The 15,728-nt window shown below is 40.9% G+C and overlaps 1 protein-coding gene across 2 annotated transcripts in view; it reads right to left on the bottom strand.

Moving 5' to 3' along the window:
- CSRP2 (cysteine and glycine rich protein 2) overlaps positions 1–15,728 on the bottom strand; it is a 59,565-nt gene that overhangs the window by 14,992 nt on the left and 28,845 nt on the right. For both annotated transcript variants that reach the window (XM_089674072.1, XM_089674073.1), the window contains exon 2: positions 5,936–6,054. In XM_089674072.1, the coding sequence (XP_089530198.1) occupies positions 5,936–6,047 (112 nt within the window). In that variant the 5' untranslated portion in view covers positions 6,048–6,054. The remainder of the gene's footprint in view (positions 1–5,935; positions 6,055–15,728) is intronic.

Here is a 15,728-nt window from a genome sequence, read left to right as displayed (position 1 = left end):
AAAAATCGCCAGGCTGTGTCAGAACTGCCTAAGAAGAAAAGAACAAGATAGTAGGCTTCAACTCACAGAATGTCCAGATTTAAACCCCATCGAGCTGGTTTGGGATGAACTGGAGAGAAGAGTCAACGTAAAGCATCCGACAAGTGCAACACATTTATGGGAACTTCTGCAACAGTGTTGGGAAGGACTTTCCAAATATTTGATTTCTGTTGCAGAAAGCATGCCACAAATGTGTTCAGCTGTTTAAAAAAAAAAAAAAAAAAAAAAAATGGATTACATGATTTTTATGTCCTATGTGTTCTAAGCTTCATTTTAGAGTACACCGAGACATTAAATTGTGTAAATTTCAATAAAAGACCAGTAGTGGACACACACTCATAAGACTCCGTTAGAAAATCCAGAGGGACCAATAATGACAATGTAACAAGGGTGGGTGCTTAAAGAAAAATCTAAACAGTAAAATCAGTCTGTATATGTAGTAAAGCATGCTTGTTATACTCACTGTGGAACCTAAGGGGTTAATACTCTGCATTGTGTAAAAAGGCCATTTGATCCTGTTTTCCCTGCCCCATCCTCTTGTTCAAATGTCCATTTCTTTTCTCCTGATAAGAGACTGAACCCATAGCCAAATATACATGCTCAGTTTAGTGTGTATTGCTGGAGGTTTTTTTTGTCTTGGGAGAATGCATGTGATCAGCACAGGGCCAATCAGCACTGTCAGAGGTCAGGGGTTTTGCATCCTCTTAGAGCAGAAAGAAAATGCCACCTACAAGCTTTAACCAGTGCTCTGCTGGACACTGATAGAATACACAGGACTGCTCTAACTGCTCATGAGGGAGAAAAAAAAAAAAAAAAAAAAAAAAAGGTATTTAGCAGTTTATATTTACTAAAATAATTGCACTTCCATGTTCTGTGTACTGTGGGAGATCAGGTAAAGTGAATGCAGGGTGCTGGGTTAACACTTTAAGGTTCTGTAATATACACGCATGCACGCGACCATAAATACTTGGACACAGGCACAATTTTCATACTTTTGGCTCTGTATGCCACCAGAATAAATGAAAACAAAACAATCCAAATGAATTTGAAGTGCAGACTTTCAGCTTTAATTCAAGGGATTGAACATAAATATCAAGTACAAAATTTTAGGAACTGCAACCATTTGTATACACAGTCCCTCCATTTTCAGGCGCTCAAATGTAATTGGACATATGAATATAATCATAAATAAAATGTTCTTTTAATATTTTATTGAGAATCCTTTACTGGCAACGACTACATGAAGTCTGGAACCCACATTACCAAAGACTGGGTTTCCTCCTTTATGATGCTATGCCAAGCTCTGACTGCAGCGGTCTTCAGTTGTTCTTTGTGGGTCTTTCTGCCTTTAGTTTTGCCTTCAGGAAGTGAAATATATGCTAAATTGGGTTGAGATCAGGTGATTGACTCGGCAATTGCAGAATATTTCACTTTTCCTTCAAAAGCTCCTGGGTTGCTTTTGCAGTGCGTTTTGGATCATTGTCCATCTGTACTGTGAAGTGTCGTCCAATCAACTTTGCTACATTCGGCTGAATCTGGGCTGACAGTATATCTCTAAACACTGCAGAATTCATCCGGCTGCTTCTGTCTTCTGTCACGTCATCATAAACACCAATGACCGAGTGCCACTGGAAGCCATGCATGCCCATGCCACTGTACAGCTGTCACGGTCTCCCCTCCCCTGCTCCATCTCTCCCCCCCCCCTTCCCCACTGCATTCCCCTGTGCCCACACGTAGCACACATAAAAGTGGGGTATTGGGCGCCAGGGAGCAGCCTCCTGCTGGGAGTCCCCACACCTCTGCTGGGCCAAACACAGAGGAGTTTACCGCCCCACTGTGCCTGCATGTGGATTCCCCACATGCAGGCTGCCTGGATGTTGTTGCGCGCCCCCCTTTCCCTTGTCTCGGCGGGCACAGCGCGGCCCTGATGTTCCCGTGCTCTGCACCCGCCGGAGACAAAGGCCTTGCTTCCTGTGAGCGGCCGGAGTGAGTGGGCGGGGCTTTCTGCCACAGCAACCTGATGCCAGGGCGGATGTTGCTTGGCATCCTGGGATCGTCCTGCTCCGAGGATAAAAGACCGGAGCAGGACCCGGGCTGGGGCATCTTCCCCTGCTCGCAACCTAGGGTGCTGTGAGAGGTCCTGTGTTGCGGCCAGACCCTACAGCGAAGCCGGATTAACCCTTGCCTGCTCAAGTCTGCCTTCTGCTGTGTGCCCCTGGTCTAAACCATTGCCTGCCAGTCTGCCTTCTGCTGTGTGCCCCGGACTTAACCCATTGTTTACCAAAACCTTGCTATTCTCACCGTGTGCTTTCAAAATCTTTCAATAAAAACCTTGTGTGGCCCACTGTTTTCCACGTGTTCTGTCCCACCTACAGTGCCGTCACAACTGCGTTTCTGCAAAATGTAAAATGCTGCAGAAAACACTTAAGTGTGAACCTAGGGTAACAGGTGTTTAGGGAAAGTTTGACAGACTAGCATCACATCCATGGCAAAGCAGGGTCTGCTAGAGAAAACAAGGATTTGGAAAGGGCTCCCAAATATTTAGCAATGGCATCCTTAACCAGTGTAAGACAACCTCACACATATATATGGCGTGATGGATACAGGCCACCTTCTGAGGCGCCACATACACTATATTGCCAAAAGTATTGGGAAGCCTGTCTTTACATGCACATGAACTTTAATGGCATCCCAGTCTAAGTCCATAGGGTTCAATATTGAGTTGGCCCACCCTTTGTAGCTATAACAGCTTCAATTCTTCTAGGAAGTCTGTCCACAAGGTTTAGGACTGTGTCTATGGGAATGTTTGATCATTCTTCCAGAAGCACATTTGTGAAGTCAGGCACTGATGTCAGATGAGAAGGCCTGGCTCAGTCTCCTCTCCAATTCATCCCAAAGGTGCTCTAGCGGGTTGAAGTCAAGAATATGCAGGCCAACCAAGTTCCTCCAGCCCAAACTCAGTCATCCATGTCTTTATGGACCTTGCTTTGTGCACTGGTGCGCAGTCATGCTGGAACAGGAAGGGGCCCTTCCAAAACTTTTCCCACAACCTATCACGGAACCACGCTTGAATTCACTGAGCTCCTGAGATTGATCCATTCTCACAAATGTTCGTAAACGCAGTCTGCATGCCTACGTACTTGATTTTATACACCTGTGGACATGGAGGTGATTGGAACACCCGAATCCAATGATTTGGAGGTGTGTCCCAATACTTTTGGCAATATAGTGTATATGCATACCAGCATTTGTGCTGGGAGCATGCTATGGAGTATTTTTTCAGCACAGAGACAAGATAAAACAGATACACCAGAGCTTGATCTAGGTTAATGTCAAGGTCAGCGGAATTTAAGGACTGTAGCAGGGCACAATATTGTCAGTATCAGACCCAGGAAAAAGAAAAAAAAGTCAGCCCAAGTTTGATAATGGATTGTGAGCTGGAGAGTCTCAATGTAGTGGGACAGCTCCTCTTGAGTTTGGGATCTGACATGTAGCACTGATTAGCAAACAATTTAGCTTAGTGTCCCAGATATATTTTTGGGCACTTATGAACCATATGCAGAAAGCAGATAACTGATGTGGAACCAAACAGACTGAATATGATACTTCTACTGAAGGTCAGGAAGAGAACAGGAAAAATTATTGGAATAATAATGGTTCCCAGAGGTTCTAATTAATACTGTATTTCCCAATACTAGACCCATTGGTTTCTGATACTGTGCCACGGCATTCAGCTAACAGTACACTAAGGACCGGAAAGCACCGCAAGCAGAATCCAAAGATCACATTACAGGCAATGCCTGCAATCCTCCAGTCCAGGTGGGTCTGGGTATGACCTTGAAAACTTTTGAGGATATGCCAGACAGCTGAACACATCTGCCTATGAATCCTGTACTAAATATTCCAGATAGATGCCATATACGTTTAGTGATCAAACATGCTGGAGCAACAGTGCTCTATTAGGCTGTGACAAGGCTGAGCGGATCAAATGTGGCCTGACAAGCATAGACAGAGGTGCATTTCTGTATGCAAATACTAAATCTTTGTTTTACAAACAAACATTTAATACACAACAGCCATAACTAAGGATTTACAAAGCACCATGGTTTTCTTAAAAGTGACAACAGTAACTGTCGCATTTAGTCATTCTAACAGTGACAAGTCACTTGGGCGTTTCTACATTTTAGCTATTGAGTTCTGTAAAAAGGTTCCTGTTATATAGACCAGGCCTTGAAATTTACACTCGCCTCCTCGCATTGGCGAGTGGAAATAAGGTGGGAGCGAATGTGTCCCTCAGGGCCGTCTTGCTGAGCAGGCTCGGAACTCAGGGCTGGCTCCGTCACTTGCACTGGGAGCAGACTGCTCAATAGTTGAGCAAAGTGAAAGCAAAAAGGAAGGAGTGCATGCTATGCACTCTGCCTCCCTCTAGAGTACAGTACCTGGATCTGTGAGTAAAGGTAACGAAGTACTGTACTGCAACTTTTTATAGGGCTGTGTGTGTGTACGTACAGGTGTCTGTGTGTATATATGTTTATGTGTATGTGTGTACATGTTTCTGTGTGTGTACACTTGTCTGTATGTGTGTGTTTAAGCATACATGTTTGGGTGGCTTGGTCAGGTTCAGGATGATGTGGTTATTATGTGTGTTGGAGTATGGGGCATTTGAGGTATTGCTGGGTTGGATAGAAGGTAGGATATGCTTGGTAGAGTTATGGTTTGGTGAGTGAGAGATTATGGTTGTATGCGGTGCATGGTCTAAGTATGATGTAATGCTTAGGGGGACTCTGGGGACCCTGATATAATGTGGGGGGACTCTGGGGACCCTGATATAATGTGGTTAACATTCAACAGTGTCATTTCATGAGAATTTATGAGGGCATGTTTAGGGGCAGAATTAGGGGCAGGGCAGGGGTTGGGTGGGGCAACTGGTGGCGAGCAACTCTTAAATCATGGCTAGTAGCTCAGGACTTGAAATTTTGAGCCCTGGTATAGACAATACAAAATTGGGGGGTTTCCTTTTGGAAAGGCGTGGGGCATAATTCTTAATCCCTTGTACATAGAGGGTAGCATAGAGGCTAAGAGGTTAGCACTCTTATCACAAAAATCAGAGTCTTGATTTGACTCATACTACATACATTGAGTTTGTATGGTTTCCCTGGGGTGCTACTAGTAGGTTAAAAGATAAGTTCACCTTTCTCAACATGTTACACCCATATTTAGGGTGTAACATGTAACATGTTGAGCATTTACCACCTCACCCCCTGGTCCACCTCTACCTTGTGACAGAGGGCAGGGGACCTTCTCCCCACATCCACTGTCACAATTTGAAAACAGCAAGGCCGTGTGGGGCTCCGCCCACACAACCACGTCATTCAGTCACAGAGGTCTGTCAATGAATGCATACAAGTACCATCAGTCATTGCAGCTGAAGGCTTGTAGTTCTCAATGAGCTGAGAGGGCGCTGGTGAGAACTCTCAAAGTTCATTGAGCTTTCTAGACCTGAGTAACTGCTTGCCCGTATCGGAGGTAAAAGCAGACACTGTACTGACAGTCTGCAAGAGAACAATATTGCAATGCTTTACGAGCTCCCAAGAAAAGAAAAATAAACATATTTTTATATTTTTTGTTCCCCAGGCAAAAAGCAAAAAAAAAAAAAAAAAAAAGTGCATTTATAATTTTTTTTTTTAAAAGGCGAACTTTTAACTGATTTTAGTGTGTGCTACTGTAACTAACCTATAAGCTTCTTTTGGGACATGGACATAATTTAAAAATGTTCCTAGAAGCACTACAGAAAATAGGTAATATATAAATGAATAAATTAGCTACTATATAAAACAGTGAATGTTGCACTTTTATTGTATGTGATTTATGAAGTTAAACAGATTTGAAAACTTACTGCATAGGAAACAGCACTTATGATAGCTCTTTCCATCACACTGCACCTCTTCAGCATGGTAAACCGTCCTTCCACATGCACCGCACTTGTTTCCACCTCCCCAGTTAGGCATGTTGTGGCTAGAAAATAAACAGACATTCTATCAGTATCAGAAGGAACAAGGTATGCACTAGATCTACCCTCAAACATTCTACAAAGCAGAATGATACAGCACATTCCCCAATAAGACTGAAAAAGCTTACTGATAAATGGGCATACAAGACAAACTTGGTTCTGAAACCATTGATTGACTTTAATCCACATCTGCTTTTTATTTTATAAAGCACTTTTTGCCAGGAGATATTCCTGCCCTATCACAGGTTTCCACGTGTAACTGTTCAAAAACTGTTCTACTGTGCAGTCTTCGCAAGTTATGAGATTCAATCCATGCCTATACGCGGTTAGATTTTTTATATATACCACAAAATATTTTTCTGCAAAAAAAAAAGAAAAATATTTTCCAAGATATCAGTAGGGCCATATTAACTGTAAAAATAACTGTCCAGCCAGTCCTCACAGCCTTGCTAATCAGCAAAACCAGATATCTTTTTTCTTTACTGCCGGTAAGCAATAAAGCCCACCCACCAATTCACATCCTGCCTGTTGTCTTTATAGTGACAGAACAGGACTGTATTATTGAGGCCATCAGTCTGCACAGTGAAATGCACCAAAACCAAATCTGTTCACAGTTCTGCCTCTCCTCTTCAGCCTGCCTCCTGCTGTACAGGGGATTGCAGGACGCCAGTATAAAAGATAGATTCAGGTGCTTATACAAGATATATTTAAATTGACTAATCTACATAGTAAAAAACTACTAAAGTGTGTGCACCTAGATGGTGGTCCGTGCCTGCTTGTATATACCTTGCATGGAGGTAAAAAACCTTCAGCCTTTAGAACCACTTTAAGATGCTTTGCTGCTTAAACACCTGGACAGCTTGCAGTCATCAAGTCAACTATAAATTATACAATCATATGAAGTGTTGATGTAAGACTGGTGGGAAGACATGCAAAACACCAGAAAGAATCAATTTCTGCTACTGGGGGTAATGCCAGCTTCTGAGATAAAATGGTATATGTACTTTTTCCATGGTACATAATTGTACCCAAATATATTTCTGTTGAGTAAATGATTGAAAAGGCAAATTTTCCTTGTGTTTGTATTCAATTATCTCATCTTTAATCTGTAAAGACGGTTTAAATGAAGATCTAATGTTTGCCTGTTCAAATCCAACAATTTTTATGGGATGTAAGGAGTCACAAGACTATGTGCTTGAACTTTACATCTGAAACCAGTTTATTTTAATATTTGGCTAAAATCAGATTCTCTTTAAAGTGAATACATAACTATAACAAAATTGTGATTACTTACATCAGAATGGCGTTATGATAGTAAAAGCAAAACAAAGTGAATTGGCTATAAATTAGGTACAGTTTACTAATGTCTTTTATAGCCCATCTGCAAATATATGTATTTTATTACCTTTGTTCTATATTGCATTTACAGCCATTCCACTGCTGATCTCACAGCTTATCAGTACCTGCCAGATTTTTATTGCGCTTGCGTTACTGTTACAAAGATTTTTCCCAACTTCCTGCTTTGATGATATCTGTGACTGGAAGTGGGAATCTTTTTAAATGGAAGGGTAAACAGCAATGTAAATAGGAGTCTCTGACCCTTCTAATCCAAAAAGGTTTTCACTGGAGATTAACATTAATATAAAATTGTAGGTTTCATTTACCTACTGTGTCAATAAATCTTCAGAGGCATCTATTAATGGCTAACAAATACAATCCTATTATTACAGATGTATTGTACTAGAAATAAAGCAAGAATGTATTCAAAATAAGAACTCTAAAAATGTAAATCTGAGACAATTCTTTTCAAACACTGCAACAGATTATATGATTATACATAACATTTTACTTTGAAGCTAAACATCATTCTGCATGCCTGTGTTTGACAGAGCCAAAAAGGTTGAGTATCATTGTGCTATATTTTCTATTTTTGTTTCAACTATTCCACAGTAATAGTTCCATGTAAATATACATTCCATGTAAATATACACCTAGTAACTGCTTATGCAAGTACTCATACAGTAAGTCCCCAATTTATGAACGAGTTCCGTTCTGGGAGAAAGTTCATAAATCGGATTTGTTTGTAAGTCAAAGGGGGTCAAGAAAAAAAAAAACCTCACACACACAGTAAACACTTACATTTACCGTTTACGGTTTCCTTAACTACTTGCCCTTCTGAGGATTTACCCCCCTTCCTGACCAGGCCATTTTTTGCATTATGGTGCTGCGTTACTTTAATTTCATGCAACACTGCACCCAAATGAAATTTGCATCTTTTTTTTTCCCCCAAGAATTGAGCCTTCTTTTGGAGGTATCTGATCGCATGTGCGTTTATAAATGTTTGTGCTATAAGAAAAAAATTAAAAAAAAAAAAAAAGCCGACAATTTTGAGAATAAAAATAAATTAAATGTCCAATAAAAAAAAAATTAATTACGTGTAAATGAATTGATTTACGCGAAAGTTTTAGCATTTACAAATAGCGGTATAGATACTGGATTTTTTAAAAATTATTTTTACTAGTAATGGTGGCGATCAGTGACTTATAGCTGAACTGTGGGACTGCGGTGGGCATTCTGACACTGGGGAGAACTGACTTGGTGTCACTGTCATCCCCAGTGACACCAATACAGTGATCAGTGCTAAAAAAAAAAAAAAAAACACTGACACTGTACTAATGGCACTGGGCAGGAAGGGGTTAACATGAGGGGCGCATAAAGGGTTAACTGTGTGTGTTGTAAATAGGGGGCCGTGTCAGTGTGCTTCACTGTAAGCACACTACTTTGTGAGTAATCACCAGCTGGGACCCAGTGATTGACAGCCGGCGAATGGGGGTCCCCCCACCTGGAAATGCAAAATCACACAAATAATTACACACACACAATTTTGCGCACCCGTGCCTCCCTGTAGCAGTATTTCTGCTATAGAGCAGACGGGAGGCGATTAAAATGGTGGTACAGTACAACTGTAAAACTATTTTTACTATAACAGTTACCTTAAAATGGTGGTACAGTACAGTACCACAGCTGGCATATAGTGGAAGAGAGTTACTAACTGGAGGAAGGAGGGTAGGTGGAGCTGAAGGATCATTGGCAATAGGAGATGGAGGGCAAGATGGAATTTGGCCTACACCTGATGATGGAGCTGAAGGATCATCAGCAATAGGGGATGGAGGGCAAGATGGAATTTCACTCACACCTGATCTTAATGACACAGGTTTTTTGATGGATTCAATTCTGTCTACCCCTAGGAAAAAATTATCCAGAGAAGTCTGAGTGGTAGCTCTTTTTCTCATCATAGATGACTCTGTAGCACTGGATGGCATTCTGAACGGCTGCTGCAACCTTTGTGTAGAGTTCTGTGCCTCAAAAACTAACAGTGCCTCTTCAAGTAAACAAAATCCCCTTGCCATTTCCTGTGTTGTGAATCTCTTTGGTTCTTCAGTGACATCTTCCTCTTGGCTCTCTTCATCTTTTCGCTGGGCCTCCAATTCCATTAGGTCCTCATTAGTAAGCTCTTCATGTTGCACAGCAAGGAGTTCAATGAAGTAGTCCTCTTTCAGATCTAGCTCTAGCTTCATTCATGCCAAGGGTCACTAAGTTGTTGAAGACCTCTTTGGACTCCTTACCCATCTTTTCAAGTCCATGAACTTCATGAACAAACTGCGAGCAAAGGTTCTTCCAAACCCCATTCATTGTGACAGCTGAAACCTCACGCCAAGCAAAGTTGATGTTTTTTATGGCCTTGTAGATGTTATAGTCCTTCCAAAAATGTCGAAAGGTTGTTCCTGTTTCATCAATAGCCTTCACTGCCTGATGAAAAGTGTGACGTTAATATTTCTTGAAAGTCACAATAATTCCTTGGTCCATAGGTTGGATGAGCGCTATAGTATTCGGTGGCAGATGCACTACTTTGACGTTGGGATGAAAGTCATCTATGAATTGGGGGTGACCTGGTGAATTGTCAAGCAGCAAAAGAATGTTGAATGGGATATCTTTCTCCATCTCTGGGATAAAGTGGTGGAAAAAAACAGTCCTGGAAAATGGCCTGTGTAACCCAGGCTTTGGAGTTACTCTTCCACACAACAGGTAAGTGAGCCCTGTTTTTGAGGGATTTTAGGTTCTCTGAATGGTAAACTAAGAGGCTTTAGTTTCATATCACCGGAAAAATTGCCACCAGAGTAAGTCTGTCCTTTGCTGCTTTGAAGCCTGGCATCACCTTTGCCTCTTTACTGATGTAACTTCATTCTGGCATCCTCTTCCAGTATAGCCCTTTCTCATCGACGTTAAAAACCTGTGGCAGTAAATAAGCACCTTCGTCAATAATTTCTCCAAGTGTTGCTAGAAATTCTTGGGCAGCTATGGTATGTGCACTCGCAGCCTCACTACTTTTATGTTGTGAAGGTTGGCTCTAGCCTTGAATCTGTTAAACCATCCATGGCTAGCAGTAAACGGTACACACTGTTCATCCAGTTTTTTCTTCAAAGTCTTCAAACAAGCTTTTAGCTTTTTCTTGAATAAGCATTAAGCTGAGTGGGACTCGACGCTGATCCTACATCCACACACTGAATTTTCACCATCTCCTCTATCACTTTACCACGCTTTCTGGATATTATTGTTGACTTCATAGGCACAGCAGACTTCACATGTTCCATGATCTTTGGCCTTATTCTTTAGAATTGTGCCAATGGTTGAACGATTCGTGTTATAAGAACAAGCAAGGTCTACCATCTTTTCACCTCGGTCCAATTTCTCAATTATTTTCACGATTATTGTTTTGCGCTTCCTAGCAGTCCCCTCCACATCACCACTGCTTTTCCTCTTGCTTCTGGACATCCTGGGCTCTGTACAGTACACTATCACACTGTACTTTACAGTAAGCATACAGCAGTGCAGCTGTGACAATGTCTGGCAGACATGTGAGCTACTTCCGCCAATTTGTTTGCATCTATGAATGTTCGTAATGCAAGGTCCGTTCGTTCGTTCGCGAACTGTAAGATCTGTTACAGTTCGCAACCCGAATGTTTGTAAGTTGAGGACTTACTGTACAGGTGTTTGCAAGTGTTTATATTCAAGCTCCTGAGTGAGAAGAGGGGAGGATGAAATATACTCCTAACCACTGCAACCTTTGCAATACATATTCTTGAACCAGGAGCACTGGACTATATATGACATACTGCTGACCCTTACACACTGCACACCCCTGACATCTAAACTCTGTACACTAGGCTGTATATGGCATATTTCTGTTCCCATGCACACTATGCAATATGCACTCCTGACCCCTGCCACTTTGGGCTGTGCATGTATGGCTGACCATTGCATGCTGGGCTGTATAACATACTTCTTGAACCCTGCACGATACACTCTCTGACCCTTTTGTGCGGAGCTATATGACATACTCCTGACCCCACATCCTGTGCAATACACACACCTGCACCCCATGCAATATGCACGACAGGCTGTAGAACACACTCCTGAGCTTGGCACTATATACACTATGCTTTACATTACTCCAGAACACTGAACTCAATACACTAAAAGGATATTATATAAATAGAATCTCTCAAAGACTCATCTTTTTTATTTTTCAGACATAATGCTAAAATTTTAATTTCCCCTTACTTTCTAACCAGAACAGGGGAAGGTAAATCTTTTAATGGGGACTTCCATGTTATAGCGATTTTCTGGTTTTGTCTACTAAACAGAAAGCGGAGGAAAGTCTTTCCAGTGGGACAAAACAAAAATAAACTGATGGGGGTTTTAAAAAAGTGTTACTAAACCCAGGACCTTGCATTCACTATATCTTGTCTCCCACAGTACACAGAACATGGAAATCCAATTTTTGTAGTAAATATAAAACTGCTAAATACCTTTTCTCATCAGCAATTAGAGCAGTCTAGTGACTTCTATCAGTGTCCAGCAGAGCACTGGTTAAAGCTTGTAGGAGGAGTTTTCATTCTCCCCTGATTGTCCTATGAGGCTGCAGGACCCCTGACCTTGTCAGGCCCTGTGCTGATCATGTGCACTCTTCCAAGAAAAAAAAAAAAAAAAAAAAACTCTGCACATGATCAATTTGGTGTGTATTGCTAGAGTGATTCCTAGAGCTCTGTACTATCAACAGATGGTCTGAGGACAGTAGAAGGGGAGGATCAGAGAAGACAGGATCAAAACAACCTTTTTACACAATGTGAAGAATTAACCACATAGGTTCCACAGTGTATATGCAGTAAAGCATGCTTGTCGTGCTCAGACTGGTTTTACTGTTGTAGGTTTAGTAACACTTTAATGTGCAATAAGGAATCAGCATGATCCGTACTCCATTGGTATTAACAGGGAAGGCATAGATGTATCATACAGCTGACGGGTATAAAAACATCCCCAATTGCAGAGAAGGATGGATGTGAGCACATGCAAGCCGACAAGGACACCAAGGCTGGAAGTAAGTCACCGCTAGATTGAAGTCTTCAGGCAGACATGTTTTTGGAGTCCTCAGCACCCAGCAAGTACCAACAGATGGTCTCCAAGATGACATGTTTCGAGGCACTGCCTCTTCCTCAAATCTCCTGCCTGTTAAAGGTGGTTTAGAGCCCTTTTTTTTTTTTTTTAACTTTTGATTGGACTCAGATCTGATTTAGCCTTATTAAAGCCACAACCACCATTTGGCATAGCACACCTTTTTATGTCTTTCCTCTGGGTGACCCAGGCCTTTCACAAACTTAGCAAAGCGCCTGCAAACTTGTGGTTCATTTATGCACTGAACAAAAACGGCAAACTTGCAGTTCTGTAGGCTAGACCTGATAAAATAAAAACAAACATACTACTGGGAGCACATACATACAACAAGGTAAAACCAATGCTAGCCTACACAAACAAGCCCAAGAACAACAAATATTAGAGATTAAAACATGTTTTGACACCAAGGCAACTGGTGACCTCCACCACTACAGGAGGCTTCCAAAGTGCAAAGTACAAACTCACATACACCCGTCATATGGTCAATAAATAACGGGTACCAATACACAAACCTTCTGCACACCAGAAAAGGAACCTTGCTATGTAAAACAGGAAATTTGTCTTTCATAGGACAAGTGGGAGGTAGACACTAGCAGATGTGAGGATTTCCTTACATTCAGTCTAGCCCTTGAATTAGTGATCCATTGTGTTACATTTGTAAATGAACAGTCACATATATCATAGACCACCCTCTATACATTTTACTCACTATAGAACATGACAAACAGTTACATCTGGATAAAGACCTTACACATTTTAATAGAACTGTATTAAAAGAAAAAAAAAAAAAACCCTTTCAAACTTTCCCCTGAAAAGCCTGGCATAGAAAGTGGAAAGTACTTGAAAATTATGAATGGCTGTGGTAATTACTATGGATTTACAGGCAGCAGCTACGATACCAACCAAAACCTTCAGAAAAGGACTTTGTATGTTTAATCTGACAGAGAAAAATGTATAAACTGCACATTGAAGCTGTTGTGTAACTGCTGCTATCAGTGCCTTTGACTTTAAAAAAACTTAACCCTGAGCAAATATTAGCCCTCTCCATGCACATCCTTCCATCTACACCATCCAGGTCCCTCACTGGTGTCATTGCTGGGTGCGAGGGGAGCACTTTAATAAATGTTTCAGACTCACGGCTGGACTATAATGTGACTGCAGCTTTAGCTAAGCAAAAAGGGTATTTTTTACTGTAATGCAAGCAATCTGTTAGAGGGGAGAGGATAGGGGGAGCCCAGAGATCAGCTTTAAAACAGAAATTTCACCCCCCCCCCAGAAAACCCCCCAAAACTCTATAAATCCTATGCATTTTGCAACCCAACAACTACCGTCTCTTTAACTTGGGAAAGTTAAACATAGTGATTTAATACTCTTAATACACACAAAACAAGCACAACTAATACACACAGGGAGAGATTTACTAAAACTGGAGCACCCAGAATTTGGTGCAGCTGTGCATGGTAACCAATCAGCTTCTAACTTCAATATAATATAAAAGAAACCCATGCTATGTGTTATTAATGGTGACTGGACTTGCTGCTGATCATAAAGGGTACATTGTCCCTTTAAAATATATAAACTAAAGAATGATTATGCTAGCCTTACTCCAAATACATATTACACACTAATGCAGGCCATAGAAGGGTCGAAAATTGGCCGATTTTTCAGCAGGAAAAAACAAAAAACACACCGTTAGTGGGTTTATTGGTTGGCCATTTTTCAGGGTTTTGGCACCTTTTTTTTTTTTTAATCAGTAAAGTTGGGGAAAAAAAAAAAAAAAAAAAGCCGATTTTCCCGGCAATGATGGGCAAATCGGCTGATCGTTTTACCGATAAAAAAAAATCTGCACATGAGCCATGACCTGAAAGAAAAGAGAAAAAAAGAGAAACAAGAAAAGAAAAAAGAATTCCAGTCCGTTATTATATCTGACATGAAAAAGTATTGCGGTTGCAACAATTATCTATTCATATCCGAATAAAACCATCTGTATCCGAAATTGATACATTGTTGCAACCGCAATACTTTTTCATGTCAAATATAAATAGCGGAGCTCTCTGCAAGGGACAGAAGTAATTAAATGCCGGCCGTAGACGGGACGAAAATCGGACAATTTTTTTTTACCATTGGTGGTAACGTCGGCCTATTGAACAACCGATTTTTCTCTTTTTTTTTTTTATAAAAATGGCAGGTTTTCAACCAGTCTATGGCCTGCATAACTTCAGCTTGTTCAATTAAGCTTTGCCAATAAAACCTGGAAGTTGATTGGTTTGCAGGGGACAGCTGCAGCTCGGATCACTGCTGCAGCCATCTAGGGGGGAGTATGAAAGTCTATATTTTAGGTTCCCACACTTTGCTTTTAACTGACCAAAATGCAGAAAATAAGAGGGTTTCATAGTTAGGGCCTACATAGACTTTAAATGTAGTCACAAACAGCTTAATAGCGAGTTAAACATAAGGTTGATTCACACAAAATGTAAGATTTATAAAAATGCTCGAATTTTCTGTTTTAATGTACTATGTAGTGTGCAATTTCATACTGGTAGAAAAAAAAAAAAAAAAAAAGTACTAAAATTTGGTAAGGTGCATATTAAAAATACACATGCAACACATCAAAAATACTAAAAACAACACACCCCCCTCCTTTATTATCAATGAAATGTCTGTGACCAGCATGTCTCTGTATGTCAAGATGAGACTTAAAACTAGAGTAGATGGAAAATCTTGTCTACAACTTCTAGTGATGTGACTCAGTGTTCTATCATTTTTGGCAAGCAAGACACACAACTCAAAGATTAACATTCTTTTTCTTTTAAGCAAGCGTTTGGCTGAACTACCAACAGCAGCTGACCTACATCATAGAAAATTGATTTACTTAGAAAAAATACCCACTCTTCTCTCAATTAATCCTCTGGGATCTTTTTCATTATATTCAAATTATCCTAAGGCAAAATTACAGTGGTTATAAACACTTCATAGACTTTCTCTAAAGCAGAGTTCTAGCAGTTAAAGGACACAGGGTCAGAAGAAATCCTGAGATGCACATTTTGCTTGCACTTGATTGGATGATGGAAGTTAGCAGAGCTTATGCTCATTTACGAAGCTCCAGAGCAACTGCACTTGCAGAGTGCAATTGCACTTTGCAAAGTGCACGGTGTAATTGCCTATA

This window comes from Staurois parvus, unplaced genomic scaffold (assembly GCF_062004578.1).
Source record: "Staurois parvus isolate SC_StPar_1 unplaced genomic scaffold, SC_StPar_1.0 ptg000147l, whole genome shotgun sequence".
Taxonomy (NCBI): domain Eukaryota; kingdom Metazoa; phylum Chordata; class Amphibia; order Anura; family Ranidae; genus Staurois; species Staurois parvus.
This window is presented reverse-complemented; position numbering and strand designations above follow the sequence as displayed.